This window comes from Malus domestica, chromosome 02, assembly GCF_042453785.1.
Source record: "Malus domestica chromosome 02, GDT2T_hap1".
NCBI lineage: Eukaryota > Viridiplantae > Streptophyta > Magnoliopsida > Rosales > Rosaceae > Malus > Malus domestica.
This window is the reverse complement of record NC_091662.1, coordinates 14,591,682-14,602,530: the sequence shown is the minus strand read 5'-3', so window position 1 is coordinate 14,602,530 and position 10,849 is coordinate 14,591,682. Positions and strand designations below refer to the sequence as shown.

The window sequence follows — 10,849 nt, the reverse complement described above, 5'->3', positions numbered from 1 at the left end:
TTCACAATTTATGAATTCGTGGTACAGTTTCAAAGTTTGAGAGTACTGCAACATCGATCACACATCCGAAGTACAATTATAAGAAAAAAAAGAGAGATAATGAAGATAAGTTGGTAAATTCCATATTCTTCTTAAGATATTTAGGTCACATTGCCATAAATCTCAAGTCCAACTATCACTTTTTTCTGAAGTTTCAGTTTTTACAATCAAGACAAAGTACAGAAGAAATCGGAAGTTGAAAATCCAACCACAATATTCTTTTTTCCCAAATAATGAAAGCAAATAACAAACCGCACCACCACCAATTCGACAAAGATATTTAATTTTTCCCTCTTGAGAAAGTGGGGTTTGTCTCGCCCAGAGACTGCCGCATGGCTTCAGGATCTCCATGATTGGTGGGCAATTCAAGCCTTTAAAGGGAGTGGCTGCCAATCACCTATATGGTTGTATCTCCCTCACTCATTCTCTCTCTCTCTCTCTCTCTCTCTCCCCTCCATATTTTCTCCCTCCTCAAATCCTCAGACTCACAGTCGTTATCTTTCCCCACAGAGAAAGAAAGCCCAAAGCTTCCATTCTTTTCATTCCAATTTTTTTCTTTATTTCTTCCTTCTTCTCAGAGCGCAAAGATATGGCTTCCGCTGTGTTCTGCAACTCCATGAACCCATCAGCGGCAGTTTTCTCAAGAACCCACCTTTCAGTTCCCGCCAACAAAGACTTCCCACTTGAATTTTCCCCATATTTTCATTACAACTGCCATTTGAGATGCAGAAGAAGAACTGGCAATAAGAAGTGTTTGACTGAGGTGAGAGCTGTGACGGAGGCGGCGCCACCCGCAGAGGCCCCCACCAGTGCACCCGTGCCGGCCCAGCAGAAGAAGAACCTGAGAATTCTGGTTGCCGGCGGTGGAATCGGAGGGTTGGTGTTTGCTCTCGCGGCGAAGAAGAAGGGGTTTGATGTGGTGGTGTTTGAGAAGGATTTGAGCGCTGTGAGAGGAGAGGGGCAGTACAGAGGTCCTATTCAGATACAGAGCAACGCGTTGGCGGCGTTGGAAGCCATTGATGTTGATGTTGCTGATGAGATTATGAAGGTTGGATGTGTTACTGGGGACAGGATCAATGGCCTCGTTGATGGGGTTTCTGGTACTTGGTAAGTTGTTTTGGACTTTTTTCTAAATTGGGTTTTTGTTTTGAATTTTTATCTGTTTTGATTGAATGGAGGTCGCGTTTGGTGTCTAGGATTGGATTGGACTCCATAACTGGATAGCGGTTGTCCTAAACTGTTAGGTTATATGGGTATTTGCTTTTGGTTTTTCTGTGTTTTTAAGTGATCAAATTTATATCGATTGCCGAATTTGTTTCGTTTTGATTGTATTAGTCCAAAAATAATATGGGAATTTACGAACTCGATAATGAGAAGTCAAAGAAAATAATTTTTTTTTTTTGTTTAATTGATGAATACCAAGAAAAATAATGGATGAAGAAAATATGTCAAAAAAATTAGAAATTGTTCATTTCAATTTTCAACACAATTTGCACGATTCCATACAAGTAGTATTGTTATAAGATGAGGTGTGTGCAAGTGGGAGCACTTATTGATCTGTATGCAGCCATTCATATGTATTGATGAGTAGTTGATTATCAGGTATGTCAAGTTTGACACATTCACTCCTGCAGTGGAACGAGGGCTTCCAGTTACAAGAGTTATAAGCCGAATGACCTTGCAACAAATCCTTGCTCGTGCTGTTGGGGACAATATTATTATAAATGGTAGTAATGTTGTTAACTTTGAGGATGTTGGAGATAAGGTAATGATCTCATACTAAGGAAAACTAATGAAAAGGGCTAACGATAAGGACAAAATAAATGGTAAAGTGAATAGCATCAGGATTGACTTTTTAGTGTAAAAATGTGGTTTTTCATTAAAGTAAATAGTACTGGGAGCTTTTCGTTAAAGTTCCCCTCGTACTACCTGCTAATCGGTTAAATCTTATATGGACCATTGTTTTCATCTTAGAAATGTGAAAAATTTTGGAACTTATTTTGTACTTTTTGTTTGTTTCTATAAATAATCTGCAGCTTCTTAGTGCTATTTCGATGTATTTGAACTGTATAGGCAGCGTAGTTCATCTGGTTTGGCATTTGATTCTTATGCCTCTGTCATATTTGTAGGTTAATGTGATACTTGAGAATGGAGAACGTTTTGAAGGTGATATTCTGGTTGGAGCCGATGGTATATGGTCAAAGGTATTGCAATATTCAGATGATAATTCTGGGCACACATGAAATATCGTCTACTGATAGACCATAATCTGCAGAGTATATTCATTGTAAAAATATAAAGTTGAAATCAAATTACATTTTTCTTCTGAGTAGGTGAGGCAGAACTTGTTTGGATTATCGGACGCTGTCTACTCTGGTTATACTTGTTACACTGGTATCGCAGATTTTGTGCCTGCTGACATTAATTCTGTAGGGTATGTTTTATCTTTTATTTTTCAGTTATGGCTGCTATACTGGCATGTTTACCTTGCATTATCTTCTTATATGTAATGTTGTATCATGCGTGAAGACTTAAATTTAAACTTATCTTTTGAAGGTACCGAGTATTTTTGGGGCACAAGCAATACTTCGTTTCTTCAGATGTAGGTGCAGGAAAGATGCAGTGGTATGCGTTTCACAAGGAAGCACCTGGTGGTGTTGATAGCCCCAATGGTATCGATTAAGATCCTCAACCTTTCTTATGTAGTTGAAAACGTCAGATGGTGATATATGTGTGGTTTCTCTCTTTATGATAGTACAAGCATACGATTCATTTGTTCTTGTCTATTTTTTGGCAGGTAAAAAGGAAAGGCTGCTCAAAATATTTGAGGGCTGGTGTGATAATGTGATAGATTTGTTACTTGCCACAGAGGAAGATGCAATTCTACGACGTGACATATATGATAGGACGCCCATCCTAACTTGGGGAAAGGGTCATGTGACCTTGCTTGGCGATTCTGTTCATGCTATGCAGCCAAATATGGGTCAAGGGGGATGCATGGCCATTGAGGTATGTATTGATTATTGGCATGTTAGTTTTTCCGGTGAAATTTAGTCTATCTTAAGATTCTTTGACATCTCTGCGTTGATTATCCAAACTTCATAGCTTCTTAGGGACTAACACAAGGCTATCGACCAGGAAGTGATCGATTCAAGAGTCATAAGACTCTTTGACACTATTATTTCATCATGACAGGATGGTTATCAACTTGCCATGGAGCTTGATAAAGCATGGCAGAAAAGTAGCGAATCGGGAACTCCTATTAACATTAATTCTTCTTTAAGAAGGTAACCCTGTGCTATTTCTTGCCATATAATCTGAAAGTAAATGGAGATAAGTTGATGAAGTTGCCCATGCATCTGAAATCATATTGTTCTTAAAATGGAAAACATAGATACATGATGTTCACGGAAGAAACCTAAGTAGTTGTTGTATAGACTTAGGTGAGTTGATGAACTACTCATTGAGGACTGTTTTTTAACTTTTTATGTTTCTTACTTTGTCTTCAGCTATGAGAATTCTAGAAGACTACGGGTCGCGATTATTCATGGAATGGCCAGAATGGCTGCTCTAATGGCTTCTACTTACAAGGCGTATCTGGGTGTGGGACTTGGTCCTTTTTCGGTAAGACCTTTTATTAAGTACATACTGAATAGCAGTGAAATGATTGGTGATGGAACGGAGGTGTTGCGTACATACTTATGTTGACTTAATACCCATGTAGTTTTTGACAAAGTTTCGGATACCACATCCGGGAAGAGTTGGTGGGAGAGTTTTTATTGATAAGGCAATGCCCCTGATGCTAAGTTGGGTCTTAGGTGGTAACAGGTAAAATTTTGATCAACAGCTTTGTAATTTTCTGTGTCTTTTGCTTATTTCAGTATCTTTTTTGTTTTAACTAAAAGTCTCATTACAATTTTAATATGTCAAAGCGTAGATCATAGATCTTCATGTGTTTTAAACCAATACTTTTCTAAAGAATCTGAAAATGTGCTGTTGCAGCTCAAAACTTGAAGGAAGGTCCCCCAGATGCAGGCTCTCAGATAAAGTATGTCATTCAAAGTACTATTAATCAGCACCGTGTTAGTCATTGGATATGGGAACTGTTATTTCTTTACTGCAACCTACGATTGACCTGTTGGATTTTATTGTGAATTAACTGCTAATGTGTGGGCAAAATTTTATGAAGGCAAGTGACCAGTTGCGAACATGGTTTGAAGACGATGATGCACTGGAGCGTGCTATTGACGGAGAGTAAGTTTTTAATCCATGTTTCTGTCCACGAAATATTTTCAGTCAATTTAGTAATCCAGTGTACTTGTGTTAATATCCACTTTGTTCTTGTAGGTGGTATCTTATACCCTGTGGGCAAGACAATGATGCTTCACAACTTATTTGTTTGAATCGAGATGAGAAAACATCCTGCATAATTGGGTATGCATATCCGTCATTCCCGTCCTCCCCTACAAGACACACTTGTCCATGAACTATATTGTTGCATAGAACAGAACCATCAAAACCGTATAATTTTCAAATGCACGAGTGTTTTCAGTCAGATGTTCTAAAAGAGAGTATTCTTATGATGTTTTCTCCTAATTGTAGGAGTATACCGCATGGGGATGCTTCTGGAACATCAATAACAATACGCTCGCCCCAGGTGATTTGGCCGGTTTTGTTCACTTTACATTTATCTCCAGAAACAAACCTATTTCCTCCTTTTATGGTGTTCTAGATTGAGTGCTGAGGTATTTCTCATCATAGGTCTCAGAGATGCATGCTCGTATCAGCTACAAGGATGGTGCCTTCTACGTGACTGATTTGCAAAGCGAACATGGTACCTGGATTGCCGAGTAAGTAGAATTATTATTATTATTATTATTATTTTTTTCCGAAATAGTTGAAAACGAAGTGATTTCCTCTTTTTTGCATGCAACTCAATTTGCTAAACTGTTTCCTGCATTCCCCCTATAATTTAATTTCTCAATGTGCAGTATTGAGGAGAAGCGATACCGAGTACCCCCAAATTTCCCTGCTCGTATCCATCCATCCGATGCTATTGAGATTGGTTCCCAGAAGGTAGTAAACAATCCTTACCCTGTAGTTTTCTCCATATCTCATACTCAATACATGTGACATTTTTGTTAAAGTTGTGTTTGGGTTGTGCATGCCTTCGGACTGACATGTTCATTAAATAGCGAACGAAGTTTCAAATGAATTTTTGCAGAGCGACAGGAAAACAAAACTCACTAGATAAAGCGGTGATAGTATTCATCTAAGCTCTCGTACTGACATGGTTTTGCTTAAATTTGTTTGGACAATAAACCCGCATGAACATAGAAGTACCTTAACTTTGGGAGCTAGCTGGAACTTAGAAGCACAGATAACTTCCTACTGCCATAGTATTTTAAGAAAACAAACAAACAAATCGTATATTAAGCGAATGGTGTCACATTTTTGTTCAGCGTTGTCATCTTCTTCTGTGGTTCAATCGTTTAATTCCCTAAGCAGGTAGCTTTAATTTTCCGATCAGTGCACGGAACATCATGCTTGATGTTGTATCTGTTTCCTTTGCTGGAAAGAATTCTTAGCATGCAAGTAATATGATGCAGGTAGCATTCAGGGTTAAAGTTATGAAGTCTTCTCCGAAGGGTGCCGAGAAGGACGGAGTTCTTCAGGCCGCGTGACGATTGGCGGAAGCCGGTAACTTTATAGAATGAAATTTGTACAGCATTATTGAGATCATTGGAAATGCAAAATGTGAATATGCTGCGTTTTGCAGAGTAGATAGCATTACACCATCAGATTCTACCCACCCAAAAAATAATAATAATAATAATAATGTACGACATGTAGAACTTTATATACTTGATGATCAATGTGAGTATATCAATTTTTACTGGTGTCATGAAGTTTGTGTTGTGGACCAGTTTAGCTTTTACTTTTGTAAAACAATCTGAATGCTAATTAAGATGTACTCCTTTGTTAAAAAAAAAAAAAAAAAAAAAAAATTAAAGATTTAATCCTAATCGATCCTTGCCTCGATCTGAGCCCACAGCCCAGTCTACTCTTAATCCCAGATCATCTATCCGTAATCCCGATCAACCAATTGAGGGCCCATTTAATGAGTTAGCTAGCTCTTGCTTGGGGAATGAGCTGAAAATTGCGACGTGTTCAAACCAGGTAAACTTGGTTACATTACATGCATTTACCATTAAGGCATGCAATCATACCAACTCACATGCACCAGATTCCATCAAAATTCTGAAGTTAAGTGAGTTTGGACGAGAGTAGTACTAGGATTGGTGACCTTCTTGGAAGTCCTCGTATTGCATCCCCCCACCTCTTTATTGACTGTTATGATGCCAGGTGGCATCATCAGGTTTGTCCAAATGTACAGCCAAGATGGCTAGATTAGTTAGTAGTCGGTTATGTTGTTAGGAATTGTTGCTGAGTGTATTCTGTTAGACCGTTAGAAGGTTGCTTGGTGAGTAAGATACTAGTGAATATATAGGGAAGATCTGTAAGATGAAAGTTGTTGTGTAATTGATTGTTGTATGAAATAACAAGTGAGTTTTGTATACAATAATGAAGAAGTAGAGCCTAGGTTTTAACATTAATATCAGCCAGTGTTTGATCCACTCAATCCTTCATCGTTGTATGACACACCAAGCCTCAAGGAAAGCCATGGAATCCCATGTTTCTAATCTTGAAACCATGATCGTCGATCTTAAAATGGAGCTCAAAACCAGTCAAGATATGATTAAGCTACAACTGCAATCACTTGCAGCAAAAGGCAATAGGGGATTGTGTGGAGAATTTTCTGAAGCAACGCCGTTGAATCCCAATTTTCCTAAGGGGATGAACCATAATCCCAATTTCAATTGCCAAGATTTGGGTCAGAACACTAATCGACCACCTTTCTTGAAGATGGACTTTCCAGATTTATGGAAATAGATGATCCATTGGGTTGGGTTTATAAGGATGAACATTACTTCGATTTTTTCAACATTGAAGATTCAAAGAAAGTGAAATTGGCATCATTTCACACGGAAGGGGAAGCTCTGCAATGGTTCCAATGGGCGAAATGCCTCACACAATATCCTATATGGGATGATTTTACCAAGATTTTGTGCCAAGAATTCAAACCTTCAGAATTTAAAGATTGTGCTGAAAATCTAGTAAAATTAAGGCAAACTAGGCCTCTCAAAGATTATATCATGGATTTTAGAAGATTGTCTAATCGAACAAAGGATATAAGTCATGCACTTCTCAAATCTTGTTTCATTGGAGGTTTGAAGGTTGGTTGAATTGCGCCATGATGTGAAGTTGCTGAAACCAAAGGATGTTCTTGAAGCTTCATCTTTTGCCCAGTAAGTGGATGCTAAGCTATCTGATCTTAAAGTGAAATCTCTCCATAAAGCTTCTTCATTTCAACCTCATTTTAGATCACCTATTATGCAAAATGTCATAAATCCTCCAATCATTGAAACTCACCCTAAGAATCCTCATGTGAGACAATTAACCCTTGAAGAAGTTGATCACTGTAGAAAAAATGGATTGTGTTTTCACTGCAAAGATAAATATGTTAGAGGTCACACATGTGAAAAGAAGCAGCTACTTCTTATTGATGTTCAAGATTCTGAGAATTTGGAGGTTGGGGATGAAGTAATTGAAACAGAAGAGCTTGAGATCACTGCTTGTGCTTTTTTTTTTTGGCACACCTGCACCTCCTACAATTAACACAATGAGATTTCAAGGGTTCATAAAAAACTACCCAATCACAATTCTAATTGACTCTGATAGTTCTCACAATTTTATTGACCTTAGTTTAGTGAAAAGAGTGAAGGGTACATTGGATATCGACCATATATTCAATGTTAAGATTGCTGATAGAGGAATAGTGGCTACAAAAGGAATCTTAAGTCAAGTTTCTGACAAAATTCAAGAGTTTATTTGCATTACTGATCTATATGCAATACCATTAGGTGGTTGTGATGTTGTACTAGGTGTGCAAGGGTTGAGAACTCTCAGAACAATTCTATGGGATTTTGACAAAATGTATATGAAATTCTCCAAAGGCTCTAAAACATTTTGCATTATTAGCCCTGGTTTTTCTTTGCAGCAGATTGAGGATATCATGCATTGCTAATGCAGAAACTTCTCCAGCAAGAAACTACAATTAGGGCCTTTCTTTATCACATGGATGCAACTCATGTGGATCACTCTATTGTCAACTAACTGCCCTAGACCTTGTCTCAAGCTTAGCAGCATGAATTACAATCCTTGTTGGAGGAGTATGAGGTATTGTTTCTTACCCCAAATACCTTACCACTACACAGAATGCATGAACACATAATTCCATTAATAAGTAGGAGCAGCAAACCTCATAATTGTAGACCCTATAGATATGTACATGTGCAAAAGACATAAATAGAGAAATGTGTGAGTAAATTGTTGCAATCTGGTTTTATCAGAATTAGTAACAGCCTTTATTCATCACCTATCATTTTGGTAAGGAAGAAATGAGGTACTTAGAGGATGTGTATGGACTACATGGGTCTTAATTTGATCATTGTTAAAGAAAAATTCTCAATTCCTCTTTTTGATGAGTTGTTAGATGAGTTGTATGGAGCTCAATACTTTTCAAAGATGGATTTGAGAGCTGGCTATCACTAAATAAGAATGCATCCAGAGGATATAGAGAAGACAACATTGAACTCACGATGGTCATTATGAATTCTTCGTTGTGCCATTTGGATTGACAAATGCACCTACAACATTTCAATGCTTGATGAATGAAATATTCAGGCCATACTTGTGGAAGTTCACATTGGTCTTCCTTGATGACATATTAGTTTACAGTGTTTCATGGGAGTCTCATTTACAACATTTGAGGACAGTTTTTGATACATTACAAAGTCACACTTTGTTTGTCAAGAAATCTAAGTGTTCTTTTGGTCAAGACAAGGTAGAATACTTAGGCCACATTATGTCTAAAGAGGGTGTAGCTGCTGACCCTACCAAATTGGATTCTATTGCAAAATGGCCTATTCCTGATTTTGTCAAAGCTTTGATGGGGTTTATTGGATTGACTGGATATTACAGAAAGTTCATACCACACTTTGGGAGAATTATTGGTCCCTTGATTGCATTAACTAAGAAGGATAGTTTTCTTTGGACTGAAGAAGTTACAACGGCTTTTAATACTCTTAAGACATCTATGTTATCACCATAAGTACTTGCTTTACCTGATTTCAGCAAGCCCTTTATAATTGAAAATGATGCTTCTGGTTTTGGCATTGGAGTAGTTCTTCAACAAGAGGGTCGACCTATAGCTTTCACAAGAAAATCTTTGTGTCCTAGAAATCAACAATTGTCTGCTTATGAGAAGGAGATGTTAGCTATAGTTCATGTAATTACCAAATGGCAATGTTACTTGGTTGGTACCCATTTCATTATTCAAACTGATCATCACAGTTTGAAGTATTTTCTTCAAGGAAGGGCAAATACACCATTTCATAAAAAATGGGTATCCAAACTTATGGGATTCAATTATGAAATCCAATATAAGCAATGCAGTGATAATCTAGCTGCTGATGCCTTGTCAATAGGTCAATTTGATCTGAAATTGTCTGAACTAGATGTGTTAGATCCTATGGAATGTTTGGCAATCTCATATCCATATTCTCAATGGATGGACGAACTCAAAAGACATCTGGAGAATGATGCTTGAATACTGAAAAAAATCTAGCAAGTTTTGATTAATTCTTCAGATAAAGATCCAATTGGTAATATTAGATACCAAATGGATAATGGGTTTTTGAAGTTCAAGCATAGAATTGTTCTTAGTCCTCATAGTTCTTGGAAAACAATTTTTTTTTAAGAACATCACTCTAGTCCTACTACAGGCCATGAAGGATTCCTTAAAACATATAAGAGGATTTCTAGATCATTTTTATGGGAGAGCATGAAGAACATTAAAGAGTTGGTTGCAAGCTGCCCCATATGTTAACAACACAAGTATGAAATTCTGTCACCTTCAGGGTTACTTCAGCCACTGCCTATTCCTACTAAAATTTGGGCTGACATTTCTAAGGATTTCATTGTTGGTTTGTCTTCTTGCTAAGGAAAAACTGTAATTTGGGTGGTAGTTGATAGATTGTCCAAGTATGCATACTTTTTAGCAATAGCTTATCCTTATTCAGCTTCTATGATTGCTCAAATGTTTGTTGATCACATCTTCAAGTTGCATGGGATGCCCAACTCCATAGTTAGTGATCGAGATCCAGTCTTCATGAGCAAGTTTTGGAAAGAGTTCTTTACTCTTCAGGGTTCTAATTTGTGCTTTAGTTCAGGGTATCATCCCTAAACATATGGGCAAATTGAGGTCCTCAAACGATGTCTTGAAACATATTTGAGATGTTTTTGCAGCTTACAACCAATGGAGTGGGTTATGTGGTTAGCTTGGGCTAAATGAAGCTATAACATAGTGTATCACATTGCTGCAAAAATGACACCTTATGAAATAGTTTATGGGCAGTCACCTCCTCTTGTTTCCTTCTATGACAAGAGTAACACTACTGTTGCAACAGTGGATCGAACCTTGCAAGAAAAGAATAGAATTTTGGCAGTTTTAAAGTCTAATTTGGAAGCTGCTCAATGTCGAATGAAGGTTCAAAGTGATAAAAAGAGAACTGAGAGAGTATTTGACGTGGGTGATTGGGTATACCTACGGTTTTTTCCTTAACAATATATGTTCTTATCTTCTTATTTGTTAAGCTCCAACCCAGAGTCCACTTGAAATCTTGGC

The 10,849-nt window shown here is 37.6% G+C and overlaps 1 protein-coding gene and 1 non-coding gene across 2 annotated transcripts; both read left to right on the top strand.

Annotated features, from left to right (window-relative positions):
* Positions 1–200: 200 nt before the first annotated feature.
* LOC103403091 (zeaxanthin epoxidase, chloroplastic) lies at positions 201–5,944 on the top strand. Its single transcript, XM_008341918.4, has 16 exons — positions 201–1,146; positions 1,642–1,804; positions 2,169–2,243; positions 2,373–2,473; positions 2,596–2,711; positions 2,837–3,048; positions 3,235–3,326; positions 3,549–3,663; positions 3,764–3,867; positions 4,042–4,087; positions 4,229–4,293; positions 4,387–4,473; positions 4,642–4,696; positions 4,801–4,889; positions 5,031–5,115; positions 5,649–5,944. The coding sequence occupies exons 1-16, from the start codon at positions 389–391 to the stop codon at positions 5,721–5,723; spliced, it is 2,238 nt and encodes a 745-aa protein (XP_008340140.3). The 5' UTR covers positions 201–388; the 3' UTR covers positions 5,724–5,944.
* A 311-nt stretch (positions 5,945–6,255) lies between these two features.
* Positions 6,256–6,374, top strand: LOC114823829 (5S ribosomal RNA). Its single transcript, XR_003771776.1, has one exon. It is a non-coding gene; the product is annotated as a 5S ribosomal RNA (ribosomal RNA).
* Positions 6,375–10,849: the final 4,475 nt, after the last annotated feature.

Excerpts from the sequence above, each read along its gene's own strand:
- LOC103403091 (XM_008341918.4), top strand. The coding sequence starts at position 389 with ATGATTGGTGGGCAATTCAAGCCTTTAAAGGGAGTGGCTGCCAATCAC. Across the intron at positions 2,474-2,595 it reads GCTGACATTAATTCTGTAGG|GTACCGAGTATTTTTGGGGC; the intron begins GTATGTTTTATC and ends TATCTTTTGAAG. Across the intron at positions 3,664-3,763 it reads TGGGACTTGGTCCTTTTTCG|TTTTTGACAAAGTTTCGGAT; the intron begins GTAAGACCTTTT and ends ATACCCATGTAG.